Source organism: Zea mays, chromosome 7 (genome assembly GCF_902167145.1).
Source record: "Zea mays cultivar B73 chromosome 7, Zm-B73-REFERENCE-NAM-5.0, whole genome shotgun sequence".
Taxonomy (NCBI): domain Eukaryota; kingdom Viridiplantae; phylum Streptophyta; class Magnoliopsida; order Poales; family Poaceae; genus Zea; species Zea mays.
This window is the reverse complement of record NC_050102.1, coordinates 2,838,329-2,852,816: the sequence shown is the minus strand read 5'-3', so window position 1 is coordinate 2,852,816 and position 14,488 is coordinate 2,838,329. Positions and strand designations below refer to the sequence as shown.

Genomic DNA, 14,488 nt, shown 5'->3' with positions numbered 1-14,488 from the left:
TGAACTAAAATCAATAAAAAAGCAATCCATTACCTCCTAGTACTTGCGATTTTCCATTTTAAACTGTCCACTACAATATCATTTGTAAGTTGTAAATTCTGACATTTTTATTTTTCAACATAGCAAAATGAGACTATTACTCATATACTCATCCTCATACGATCTTATAAATGTGTTCTTACAGTTTTCATGGCTGCAAACACCTCTCAACTGTATCAGTGGCAACAGACAACACAAAGACTAACTTCAAAAGTCGATAAACCAAATGATAGGTAAGATGTTTTGCTGTGTCTACCGTTTTTTTTGGATAGCTCGGCAGTAGTTTGTAGATTGACAAATCTGCCATCTTACATCATTCATACAAAGGCAAAGTTCATTATTAAGGTCCCTCAGTTTCACATAATGACATAATCAAAGTCACTTGGATATAATTTAGCTATGGAGAGCATCTCCAACAACGTGACCTATAAAAAATGCCCTATAATTTAAAAATGGGTATATTTTATATGATTTAGGGCACCAACAAAATATTCTACTCCAACAGTCCAAATTTAGATTATATGGCAGTCCACTATGGTGTAGCATATTTGAGACACTTGATAGGGTATCCTATAATTTTTGAACAGATTTTATAAAATAAGTCACTGTTAGAATAGTTTTTACTGCGTAGAGCCATATATTTCAATTTGAGGCACTAATTTGAGTCATTGCTGGAGATGCTCTTAGCAAGTTTTCCACATCAAAATCCTTAAATGAATCTATTGGATTGAATGCAGATGAACATACAAGCAATTGAGGGGTAGTTTGATTGAAGCAACTATCAAGTTCATGTAGCAACCAATCAATAACCTCATTAAATTAAAACAATCAATAAGGAGAAATGAAACCATTAGATTAGTGCAAAGAAGAAAGAATGGGAAGAAAGCAGGCATGGTCAAGCTTTAATTAATACAGTATATAAATAAGCTGAAGTTGCAACCTTTAAATTCGAGTAAAACATGGCATAACCACCATCTCAAAGCTCACACAAAAAAAAAACATATAGTTACAAATATGTTTCACTTTTTTTATTCCCATCACATGATCAGCTGGTCATATATGCATAACTCAAACTGAGAACAAGTGATGTGTTACACTTTCATAAGTTCTAATGTAGGTTGATAGTAGTACTTCCTATTTTTGTGACCAACAGAACACAAACTATTGATATGTAACTCAAGACCTTCATGGTATGGGTTTGATCCTCTTCACTGGAAACATAGCTTTTGACCCAAATTTCTATCACCCTGGTCCCTGTATATCCGCCCTTTTATTTTTCTGACAGATTTGCTCCCTTTTGTGAGTAGTAAGCCAACCTTTGATGTGTTCCTGTTATCTCTCCAGGTTAATTGATTCAGAACGTCAGGTGCAACAGTGGTGCACTGGTGCTGCTAACTGGCTTTCCTTTTCTTTCTGAATCCAGTCCAAGATCAAGCCTCGTAGCCTAACGGGAGCATGTGGAGCCCATAAGTCGAGCAAGTGAGAGATCATACGCGTCCGATGCTGCACATCCTGGTCCATTGGTTGGACTAGTTTTCTTTTCCTAGCTCCCCTAAAACTTCTCCGTGCACCTGGAGCCTCCATGGCTGGCTTTTCAAAATGAATGTACGCAGTGCCATGTATAGCCTTCCAAAGTATTTGGTAGACTGTCGCTTCAGTGTATTGTCGGAAGTAATCTATCGCCTTTGACATCATGATTTCTTTCAGTTGTTCCAAGGCAATGTCAGTATCCTCGCAATGTTGTCCCCTCCTGAAGATCGGCACCATCGTAGAACTTGTATCTGCAGGTAGCATGTTTTCTGAAGGACAATGGGGAGTAAAGAGGAATCCAGCTTTCAGCTTTTGATAATCGCGCAGAGAATATTTGCATTCAGACAGTGCGGTCCGATGGTTGTTGTACTTGGGTAGCGAGATCTGACACTGCATATTTACTTCAATAATTGAATCCAGAGAAGCATCAACTGTGCCTAGGTTGCTATACTGAAGCTTATGCTGATCATGCTGCTTGCAACATAATGGATCTGGGCGAAACCATTGAGTGCTAAACCTATGAAGATTGTCCCAGTGTTTTCTGTGCCATAGATCAACATATGGCACCCATGAAAAGTCCTGTGTAGTTAGTTGAGTAAGTTCTTTCTTGATAGTATCAACTGTGGGCTGAAAATGATGGGGGAACAACTGCAAGCACTTCATTGTGATCCCAACTATGTCTGTACTTTCTGAAAGCTGCAGTATTACACTAAAGAAAAAGTCATCCTCCAGTGTATTTCCGTCTTTCTTGATAAATATCAGGCAAGCTTCGATTCCATGCTCTTCCGTAACAAAGGGCATCAACCATAGTAGAAACAAAGGGTACTCGTTTCCACGAACAATTTTGTGCTGTAGTTCCTTGCCTGCAAAAAGGTGCTTGGCAAAAGAGTTGAATGGCATGTGACAGCAAGGTGCGCCACCAAGCTCTACGAATCTCAGAAACTCACTAGCACCATCTGCATACCACTCGAATCTTCGAACAGCAGATCTGCTGGACTCGTAGTTGTTGTGGCCAAAGGCAGAGAAAATGAAAGATTTGGTAGCATGCGCTATTCGTCTAGGAAAGTAGGAATTCCTAACCTCCTGTTCCATCTGTTCATCTTCAAGGATCATCTTCTTGTATTTGTATAGCGTGTCATCACACTCTTGAGCAGCTCGCTTCAGCTTCTTGCGCCAACGCAACAACGACAAATCAGTGATGTGCCACTTGCTGCATGTCTCAAGAGCAGCTTCCAACTTGATATGCGCCATCTCAAGCCTCTCCAAGTTATCATTTGGATTTGAGTCTCCTTTGCCCTCGTAACTGTGAATCAGACCAGACAGAATTTGGCTAACTGTCTCCTGGACAACCATAGAACTGACCCTCTCGGTCATTAGGATCCAATAAGTATTTGTAGCATCCCCTCCCTGCTCAGAAAAAAAAAAGCAGCTGTACATGAGGAGACTAAATATGTGGACGAAATCTTGGACAGAATCAAAGTGTTCCACAGAAGAACATTGGGCCACCAGAAAATATTTAGCTTACTAGCTGTAAAGGAGTAAGGACCTACCCTCAACTGAAGTGCAAGGAAGTGATGAGTAGTTCTCGCAATTGTATATAAAGACACTCTTGAGGGAAACGTGAATGTGATGCCCAAGATTTTCAGAGGAAAGAGGCGTCGAGAAGTCAACAACAGGGGTCTGGTAGTGACAGGTGCACAGAACAGGAGTTGGTTTGTGAAAGAAAAAAAACTGATTAGTGGTTGTGTTTTGACCTAATCAATGCCTAAATGATCATCTTTTTTACTTAACAACATGAGAACCTGCCAGGTGGCATGGGTTTTGTGCCAAAAAAAAAACAAATGAAGGCTGCAGTGATATTTGCCAAGTCATGGTGTCTGGAGAGTCTGTATCAGATGAACGTACACGTCACTACTGCTTGTAGATAAAGCAAACAGGTATCCAAGTTTTTTTTTTTTTTGTAATTTGCCAGGGCCAGGCTAATTTCTATGTCATGCTTATGTAATGGATTGTTTATGTTATTGATCTGCCATCCCCACAAGTTTCCCTTAATTTGTTTGGAGACTCTGTATCAGATGAGTTTTTTTTTTGTCCGTGCGTGTTACTGAGTTTTAGGCCCATAATATCTGTTTATATACGCAGATTACAAATACAATGGCAGAGCCCACATATTTAGCAGGAGCACATACATATTACCACCTGATTGGATGACCGCACCCACGCGTACAATCTCGTGCGAGCCTGTCCGGCCACGTACGTCCGTTTTAGGCGTATGTGTCAATGCAGCCAACATAACTTATTTTGCGTCTATTCATGTAGTCTGCGTTTCTCACGTGCAGCAACCAAACATAAACTCAGTGCACGTGGTGAGGCGGAACGAGACGGTTCAGGTAACCAATCACACGGTAAGTGGATGAAAGTGGAGGTGTGTACAAAGTGCATGATAACTCAAATGGAGAACGGGAGATTGGTGCTCGATAAGTAACAACGACAGGGATTGAAAATGAAGCAGTGTTTGAAACTATACAGTGGGCAGCTCCAAGGATTGTTGGACTTAAGTCAATACTGCAGTGCGATCCGAGAAACAGAGGGTATTATAAGATTGCGCGAGCCAATTTATGTCTCTCTCTCTCTTTTTCAGTTGCAATAGCATCAGCTCATTACATGTTATTCTGATCTCAGGTTGGGGGAACAGATCGAACATGCTGCGAGGTCAGGGGGCACAAACCGAGCGTACCTCGAGTGCGCCGCCTGCCTGCGGTGGGGGATCCGCCGGCCGACTTCCCCGACGGCCAGCTACCCACACTCCACCTCATCTGCAGCGCCGCCACAGGCCACAGACGTGCGCCGGCCCTTGCCCTTGTCTCCGACCAGACCCCTATGGCCCATTCCATTCCGGCAGTTGGCACTCCCCACCAGGGCAACAGGCATGTGGAGCCCACCAGCCTCCACCACCCGCGAGATAATTGAAATAAGGGACGAGTGTGCCAGACTGCCAGTCAAGAAAACTCGATTTTTGCGACTCCAGACTTGGATTCAAAACATGTCAAAATTCCTGATATTAGAGTCTTTCTGTGCAGATTTGCACCCTGTTTCTCATCGCAGTTGACATGCTAAAACCATGTCAGCACACTTGATTTGTTCCTCGAACACCCCCGTTTCCCAGTCTTGTGTACCCCATTCCCCTTGTCCACGCACGCTACTACATGATTTAGAATTTCTGGTGTAGCCGCAGAGCTGCTACCTTCTCGACCAAGAAGTCAAGAACATACACGGCGCCTTTCCAAAGCATCTGGTGGACTGCCGCTTCACCGTTCTCGCGGAAGTGGTCTACCGCCTTTGGCAGCATCATCTCTTCCGGTCGTCCCAAGGTGAAGTCTGCGTGCAAGAAGTGCTGCCCTCGCTGTAGATCGCCGGAATTGTATCCACAGGTGGATGTATACTAGAACATAAGGCGCCTTTATGGGCACCCTATCATAACCTAATTTCTCATGCAGGCACATGTGTACATCATACAAAAGAAACAGAAAAAAAGTGTCACAAAATGTAATACCTTTTTCATAGATCCCAATATGTTTCTATAGTCCATGTTTCATCGGACATAGGACATGGCAATAAAGAACCATATGTTCCCTGAAAAAGAGAGAACACCAAATGCCAGATGAGATACACAAATCGTAAATTCCAAATTTGTTACCCCAAAATGGGAACATGTATCTACTTAGATGGCATCATTCAGTGTTTGCCAACACCACATGAACAGAATGAATCCACTGGAAAAGTAGCAAACCAAAAGACGCAATAGTAACATAAGCTTTTTGATAGCTCGTCTTCACATGTTCACGAAGCTCCTCCTAATCTACCATGTTCGGAAATCATTCTGTATTCTTGTAGCAGCTCTCATCATTTTATTTATGTTGTAGACTTGTAGTTCTGGTATGCGCGTTGAATCCTCATAGCAGCAACTATTGTAGCTTTTGGAGTAGGCTGGATTTGAGACCCAACAGCAAAATTCCATATATATTTCTATATCAATGTCATTATCTGCCCAAACTCCGACAAGTGATTCACAACATATAAGTAAGAGCTTTATTCGAACTGGGAGTTTTGTCTACATCTGTTAAAACATAGAAACACAATTAGTACATTTTTTACTGGAGAATAATAGAAACACATAACAAAAGGATCCCTCAACATACATCTTTGTGGTGTCAAGTAAGAGCTCTGTCAAGTAAAGGAACTCCCGAAATGCATCACATGGCATACTTACTAAATCAGCCTGAACAAAATAGGTGCATCATATATAAGCATCACAATGACACTAACATACAGCTTCTTTGTCCAAACTGGACAAGACCAGCACGTATAAGCACCACAAGTGGTACTGCACAAACTCAATGTTTGTACAAAAGCAGGACCCTTAGATCACTACCGGAATTTGGCTCTTTGCCGAGTGCCATATTCTTTGCCGAGTGTTTTTTTTCGGGCACTCGGCAAAGAAGCTCTTTGCCGAGTGTCACGCAAAAAACACTCGGTAAAATAAAACACTCGGCAAAGAAGCTCTTTGCCGAGTGTTTTATTTTTGACACTCGGCAAAGAGTTTCTTTGCCGAGTGTCTTTTTTTGACACTCGGCAAAGGGCTCTTTGCCGAGTGCCACAAATACAACACTCGGCAAAGAGCTCTTTGCCGAGTGTTTTTTCTCCAACACTAGGCAAAGACAATTTAAAAATCACATTTTAAAGTAGTAAATTAATTCAAATGAAAAAGTTTTCAACTACAAATTTGTATAACTCATCATGATGTACAATTTATATATTGAACATTTCTTCATATGACAAAATAAAAATAAATTTGTTCATAAAACCTATATCTCTCGAGAGTTTATGAAACTAGAAGAGAGACGTATAGAAATTGTGCATATTGTTAGAACCATCATGTGAGATCAACAAATGACCAAACAACCAAAATAAACTTTGTAGATCTTGAGAAGTTATAGAAGTTTATAGTTGACAACTTTTTCATTTGAAGTCATATTGTCAACGAAAACTACATCTGAATTTAAAAAATTTAAAATTTGAATTTTGAAAACGACTTCGAAAGAAAAAACCACTAACATGAAAGTTGTAGGTATTGAAGAGTTATGAAACTTTGTAGTTGACAATGTTTTGGTTTGAAATCATCTTGTTATGCAAAACTATGTTTGAATTTTGAAATTTGAATTTTTTAAACTGTCTCGGATGGAAAAACCACCAAAATAAAAGTTGTAGGTCTTGAAATGTAATGAAACTTTGTAGTTGACAATTTTTTGATTTGAAATCATCTTATCATTAAAAAATTCGTGTGAAGTTTTCAAATTTAAAATTCAAATTTTGTAAACGGTCTCGGATGTAAAAACTATTAAAATAAAACTTGTAGATCTCAAAAAGTTATGCAACTTTATAGTTGGTCACATTTTCAAATGAACTCATTTAGTGCCTTAAATAATCAAATTACTCTCGATTTATTATAGTACATGGGGAATGAAAACGTAATATAGACATAATTGATGTAGTAGTGTAGTGGTATAGGAGGGTATGCGCGAGAGAGAGGTTACGAGTTCGAATCTCACCATTTACAAAGTATCTAAATTTGATTCAAAATAATAGTGAAAAATGATAGGGCAACGGATAAGGTAATAGGTAGGATTGGAGAGTTGTTCCTAGAATTTAAAAAAATGTTTTGCTGTTTTTTTTAAATTTTTTTCGATTCTTAATTTGCCGAGTGTTTTTCTTTGCCGAGTGCTTTTTGACACTCGGCAAAGTCTTTGCCGAGTGCCCGAAAAAAAACACTCAGCAAAGAACCCTTTGCCGATGAAATCTTTGCCGAGTGTTCTTTGCCGAGTGTTACACTCGGCAAAGGCTTTGCCGAGTGTAAAATAGCCTTTGCCGAGTGTCTTAGACACTCGGCAAAGAACGCGATTCCGGTAGTGGATGTATGCATCATAGGGAAGACTGCACAGAATTAGTGAGTGAACCAAACAGAACCAGCATGTATAAGCATTACATGTGTTACTGCACAAACTCAGTGCTGTACAAAAAAAAACAAGGTCCTCAGCTCCATGCATCACATGGCAAACTACACAAAATCAGCGAGTTAACAAAAGAGGTTCATCATCTTAGTCGGGGCAACTATATAAGCATTTCCCTCTCTCTCTAAACCCTAGGGCTCACGAACCAAGACACTTTGACGGCTGCTCTCCCTCGATTCAAAGCGATCCAACTCTGATCTCATGCCCCAAGTTCTTCTCCCTTCAATTGGTGGGAAGCCTCTTCGGTGTGAGATAAGTTCTTGATCTAAAGCGTGATTTTGATTCAATTTCTCTGATATCTCTCTCTTGAGTTGGTGCAATCGTTCTTACTTGCGAATTCATTGTTCTTGGAACGTGTTGTTCTGTAACACCCAAAATCCAATTTTGAGATCTACAAAGTTTCTTAAAAAGGTTTGAACAAAAAAATCTTTTAACAAGAATCTTCTCATTTTTAAAGACAATTCTCCCAAAATACATATTTTTAATAATAAAGGATTAAATAAAAAGGATTCCTTAATGAACTATGTTATTTCCTTATTTAACTATATAATGATATGTACTCTATAGAGTATTAATTCAAAGCATCTCATCATAAAGGCTTTACACTAGAAATTATTTTCCTAAAACAACTATTTTTATGTATGGACTCCATATTTAAAAGCATTTGCTTAAGTGAATAAGATAATAAATAAAACCATATTTGGCACTCATGTTGGAGTTTTATTGTTTGTTCATTTAATCTTGCAATCCTAAATTTATACTTGAAATTGAGTTTGAGTTGAAAAAGAATAGAAAGGAAAACAAAATATATAAAAAAAAGAGAAAGTATTTCCTGTGTCATGGGCCAATTTCGCCTCGTCCTGGCCCAACTACCAGCTCTCATCAGCCTATCTCCACCTTCACCGTGCGGCCCAACCTCTCTACCACTGCGCACGCACGTCCTCTCTGGCCACTCTCTGTCGCGTGGGGCCCGCATTCCAGCCTTCTTCTCCGCTGGGTTCACAACGCAGGCGGGATCTCAACAAACCTCAAGCGAAATACGCGCGGGGATCTCACGTGTGGCCCCAACCGCTTGACCAGGGCGCATAAATGATAGAGGACCGCCTCGGCCGTGCCCTCCATGCCTTCAAACCGCCATGCACTCGCCACATTTCAAGGAAACCGAGAGAGAGAACCAAGTTAGGATTGCCGCCGACGTCGATCCCGACCCATACGACAAGCGCAGCTTCAAGGGTGTCCTGGGAGCACCGGAAGGCCCCGCCGCAAGTGTAGGAGCCGATCACAGGTCGGATTCTATTGCCAGTGGGCAGAAATTGCTCGTCGCCGTTCGTGCGTCGATCGGAGTCCGCGACCGCCGTTGACAGCCCGCCACCACGCATGACTTTCGGTACGGTTTCCTCGAGTGAGTTCGTCTTCATTGCCGTAATGTTTAGAGCTGGTTGGAGTGATGTTTAACACGCGTAATCCGAGGAACGCCTGGCCAGTAATGGCGCCGCCGTGCTCGGAGTACGCGGCCGCGCTCCGCCGTCGGAGTAGGGGGTGGTTTCAGACCGTCTGATTCAAGATGGACGGTGTTGAATAGGGAGAATGTATCGCCTCGGCCAGGGTTCGTCCTGACCGTTGGATCTACGTGGTCGGCTACGATTAGGCTTAGCTTACCCCTTCAGCCTTATGATCCGAGCCCTAGATGATTGATCAAACGACCAGCATTCGCCGATACCATTCGGGCCGTCCATTTTGCGTAAGAGCCCTTACGTTTCCCCGAAAACAACCCGCAATCCGCGTAGTAGTAGTCTGTGTCTTAGGATTAATTGCGTCGAGCCCCCTGTATTTTGATTAAATTCTGTGCGCGGTACAGAGTGAAATAAAAATAAAGAAATAATTAGGGAAATTGATTTTTAGTATATAAATAATTGCATAAACTTGTTTAAACCCTAGAAAATCCATATGAACTCCAAATTGATCCATTCCAGTTCCTATAACTTTGTAATATTATTGTTCATCATAAAGTGTCACTGTTTTAACATGAAAATGGTATTAAAATTTATTTATTAACTAATCTCGTATCAAATACATAAAACCTTAGGAAATTCATATCTCCTCTGTTTTAACTCTGATTTGATCCATTCAAGTTGCGTTAGTCTCGTAGCAACGCGTAGATCATTATTCTTCAGTTTGTTCTTATGTTTGGTGTGATGTTAATTTTATCTATACCATGTTTGTTTGTATTGCTACGACTAGCGCGAGGACATGTGTCATATGAAAAGCAAGTTGGTACCTGGAATCTCAAGTGCCAGGCAAGTTGTGCCCTTGATTCACTTTTGTTACCCAATAATGTTATTTATAATCATTTACCATGCATAGGTTTAATTTTGATGGGACCCGATAGGTCACCCTAGATTGTTTATCTCATTACCTTGTTTACCCCTGAATCACTTGGGTAGTTTGCTATTGCTTTATATGGTTTTGGGATAATTATTTATTATATTCATGTTCCAGTTATTATGTTATTTATGTTCATGACAAGATCATTATATTATTGTTAATTGGAACATGGAGCTTAACTTGAGAAACACGTGCCACCACAAGGGAGGAATGGGACCCCTTGGCTAACTAATTAGGAAAGCTAGTGGAAGACTACCTTACCCGAAAGGGGCAAGGGCAGTAGGGGAGTTGCATGCAAGGAGGTTCTCGGGTTGATTTGCTGCGATGGCGGTCAGACGGGGGATTCTTGCAAGTGCTCTTCCCATAAACTGTAGCGGGTTTTTGGAAGCTAGTAGAACTTTGTAAAGGCCTCGTAGTGGATCCCTAGCCATTCACCTTGGTAGTGTCTAAGGGTCTAGCTAGCCCTGGCGATATGGGAAACACGACTTGTGGGTAAAGGGTACAACCTCTGCAGAGTGTAAAACTGGTATACTAGCCGAGCTCACGGTCATGAGCGGCTCAGGACTCTCCGATGATTAAATTATGGAACCTAAACTCAATTTGTCATTTGCATTTGCATGGGTTTATTATTAATTTTGTTCTGTTATTATTATTATGATTTGGTATTTACTTACATCTAGTAATTGCTAATAAAATTTTGACCAACTTATAAAAGCAATGCTCAGCTTTAACCTCTATTGTTGATCAGCCTTACACTTCATGAACTCCCACCTTTGGTGAGTTCATGCCACATTATTCCTCACAACTTGTTGAGCGATGATCATGTGTGAGCTCACCCTTGCTGTCTCACACCCCCCCCCCCACAGGAGAAGAACATGTGGTTCAGGAGGAGCCACATGGCGAGGAGTTCGATCTGATCTAGGTGGCGTTTCTCAGTTGACATTGGCGCCGACGATCCTTAGTTCGCTCTATATTTATTCTTTTATTTTGTAATAAGTCTTCTGCTATGTAATAATACTCTGATGTTTTGTGACATTTATCTCTATACACTCTGTTATTATATATGTTGTCTTCTTGGCGCATGTATGAGATGCACCTGGCTTTGTTCCTTAAAGCCGGGTGTGACAGGAGTGGTATCAGAGGAAATGTTGACTGTAGGACGAAACCTAGATAGAAATGGACAAAACCCTTATCTACTTACCTTACTCTGATTCTTTCTATACTTATCTTATCTTGATCCTGTCTCACCTTTTGCTGTCATACTCTGATTACTCTTATCATTTCAACTCTATGACAAGATGGATTTCACACCTTGGAATCCTACATTTATGAACTTTTTAAGAGATAGGAGACCTAAGACGAAATTAAAATTATTTTCTCTATTAAAAATGTTGGTTGATTGTTCTGATGTTAAATGCTTGATTTGCTTCTTTGATTGATTGAAACATTATAGTTGGACATCTTAGCATGTACCACCATAAGTTAATGTATTAGCTTTAGTAGGTGACACACTAATCTACTGAGCTAATAAATCCCCCATAATAACATTTCTCGTAATTACTCGCCTTGTCTACAATTCTTCCTTTCTTACCTTGTATTTCTAACCCCGATGGGCTACCCCTGTACTGTTAGAAGAGAGCAGTATAGACTTGATCCTTGGTATGTCATGGTTAATAAAGACAAAGACAATATATACGCTGTGCTAAGGGAACCGTAGAACTCACCAGTTCCAAAGGAGAAAGATTTGAAGTTGAAATTGCAGTAACTACCACCGCCAGATTAGCGGCATTCTTAGTAGATGAGAAGTTTGTGGGTGACAGCATCCGTGTGGTTAGAGATTTTTCGGATGTTTTTCTAGAGGAGTTACCAGAGATACCACCAGATAGGGAAGTTGAGTTTGTCGTTGATCTCTTACCTGGAACTGCTCCTATTTCTAAACGGCCATACAAGATGTCCGTAGAAGAACTAAAGGAATTTAAGAAGCAATTAACAGAGTTACAAGAGGCTAGGTACATTCGTTCGAATTCTTCACCTTGGGGAGCGCATGTTCTGTTTGTACATAAGAAGGATGGATCACAAAGAATGTATGTGGATTATAGATCTCTTAACGATGTCACTATGAAGGACTAGTGTCCATTACCCCGCATTGAGGATTTATTCAGATGAGAGATGCAAGGGTATTCTTGAAGATTGATCTCTGGTCGGGTTACCATCAAATGAAGATTAGGCCATCGAATATTCCCAAGATGAAATTCTCGACCCGATATGGTTTATATGAGTTCCCAATTATGTCATTTGGACTAACCAATGCACCAGCTACTTTATGGATCTGAAGAATAAGGTGTTCATGATCTAGACAGATTTGTCGTGGTTTTCATCGACGATATTTTTATTTATTCCAAGAGTGATAGTGATCATGAGGAACATCTGAGATTGGTGCTACAGAAGTTACGAGACAATCAACTCTACGCCAAATATAGCAAATGCGAGTTTTGGATTGGCAAGATGCCCTTTCTTGGACATATCATTTCTAATGGAGGAATATTAGTGGATCCTGCTAAAGTCAAGGAGATAGTGGCGTGGAGCATACCCACTATAGTTATGGAGATTCGGAGTTTCTTGGGACTTGTAGGATATTATCGGAGATTTATTGAAGGATTTTCTAAAATCGCTAACCCTATGACCTCGCTTCTGGAGAAGGGAAGAAAATTTAAGTGGGATGAGAAGTGCCAAGATAGCTTTGATCAATTAAAGAAGAGATTGATATCGCCACCAGTGTTGGTTATGCCAGTTCTGCAGAAAGGATTTGACATTTATTATGATGCATATGGCCAAGGCTTGGGATGTGTACTTATGCGAGAAGGACATGTGATTGCCTACGTGTCTCGTCAGTTGCGGAAACACGAGTTGAACTACCCCACTCATGACTTAGAATTGACCGCCGTTGTGCATGCGCTTAAGATTTGGAGACACTATATTATGGGAACCAAGTGTCAAGTGTATATGGATCATAAGAGTTTGAAGTATATATTTACTCAGAAGGATCTCAACCTTAGGCAACGCCGTTGGATGGAGCTTATTAAGGATTATGACTTGGAAATTCACTATCACCCAGTCAAGGTGAATTTGGTTGCAGATGCCTTGAGTCGAAAGGAGCATGTTCATTCAGTGGTTGTTGCCCAGCTACCCGATGAGATTGTTGAGGATTTCAGGAGACTTAACCTGGGGATAGTTGCTCACACTGAAGGAGTTACTATCGATGTGGAACCTACCTTGGAACAAGAAATTTGCAAAGGTCAGGTTGGTGATGCTAGGATACAAGAGATCAAGGATCTTATGACTGAAGGTCGAGGTCCAGAGTTCACGGAAGATGAGCAAGGCACCATATTGTTCAAGGATAGGATATGTGTTCTAGAGATTGAAAGCCTTCGTGAGACTATATTGAAGGAAGCCCATGACTTGGATTATTCTATTTCATCCTGGGAGTACCAAGATGTATCAGGATTTGAAGCAGAAGTGCTGGTGGTATGGACTGAAGAGAGATGTGGCTATACATGTGGCTATGTGCGACGTGTGTCAAAGAGTTAAGCCTGAACACCACTAGCTAGACTATTACACCCATTAAAGCTACCCGAGTGGAAGTAAGAAGCGATTGATATGGATTTCATTACTAGATTGCCTCGCACCCAGAAAGGATATGACTATATATGGGTGATTGTGGATAGATTGACCAAAGTGGCTCATTTCATTCTGGTCAAGACTACTTATAAGGGATCTCAATTGGTAGAGTGATATATGGCTCGGATTGTGTCTCTACACGGTGTACCAAAGAAGATCATTTTGGATAGAGGATCATAGTTTACCTCCAAATTTTGGAAAAGTTTTCATGAGAATATGGTTACGAAGTTGAATTTTAGTACAACTTATCATCCTCAGACTGATGGACAGACTGAAAGGACTAATCAAGTATTGGAGGACATGTTGAGAGCTTGTGCCCTTCAGCATGGTAGTAGTTGGGACAAGAGTCTACCTTATGCTGAGTTCTCATATAATAATAGTTACCAGACCAGTCTGAAGATGTCACCGTTCGAGACTCTGTATGACAGGAAATGCAGGACTCCTCTATTTTTGGACCAGACTAGAGAAAGACAATTCTTTGGACCTGAACTGATTCAAGAAGCAGAAGAACAAGTTCGTATAATTCGAGAGAAGTTGAGGGTAGCTCAAACCAGACAAAAGAGCTATACTGATAATAGAAGAAGACCACTGGAATTTGAGGAAAGGAATCATGTGTACCTCAAGGTTTCACCACTTCATGGAATGAGGAGATTTAAAGTTAAGGGCAAATTGTCCCCTCGCTTTATTGGACCCTTTTGAGTTTTTAGGCAAGTTGGAGAGATGGCCTATTAACTCGAGCTACCTGATAATCTGTTTGATGTACATAATGTATTCCATGAATCTCAACT

General features: G+C 40.7%; 1 protein-coding gene across 3 annotated transcripts; it reads right to left on the bottom strand.

Annotated features, from left to right (window-relative positions):
* Positions 1 to 940: 940 nt before the first annotated feature.
* LOC103631909 (OSJNBb0004G23.8-like protein) lies at positions 941 to 4,433 on the bottom strand. Of its 3 annotated transcripts, none has more exons than XM_008653757.4 (2): positions 4,307 to 4,433; positions 941 to 2,976 (listed from the first exon to the last, which is right to left on the bottom strand). In XM_008653757.4, the coding sequence occupies exon 2, from the start codon at positions 2,941 to 2,943 to the stop codon at positions 1,402 to 1,404; it is 1,542 nt and encodes a 513-aa protein (XP_008651979.1). In that variant the 5' UTR covers positions 2,944 to 2,976; positions 4,307 to 4,433; the 3' UTR covers positions 941 to 1,401. The 3 variants fall into 3 exon arrangements, with proteins under 3 accessions (XP_008651979.1, XP_008651981.1, XP_008651978.1); XM_008653759.3 differs by lacking the exon at positions 4,307 to 4,433 and adding an exon at positions 3,120 to 3,225; XM_008653756.3 differs by lacking the exon at positions 4,307 to 4,433 and adding an exon at positions 3,095 to 3,175.
* Positions 4,434 to 14,488: the final 10,055 nt, after the last annotated feature.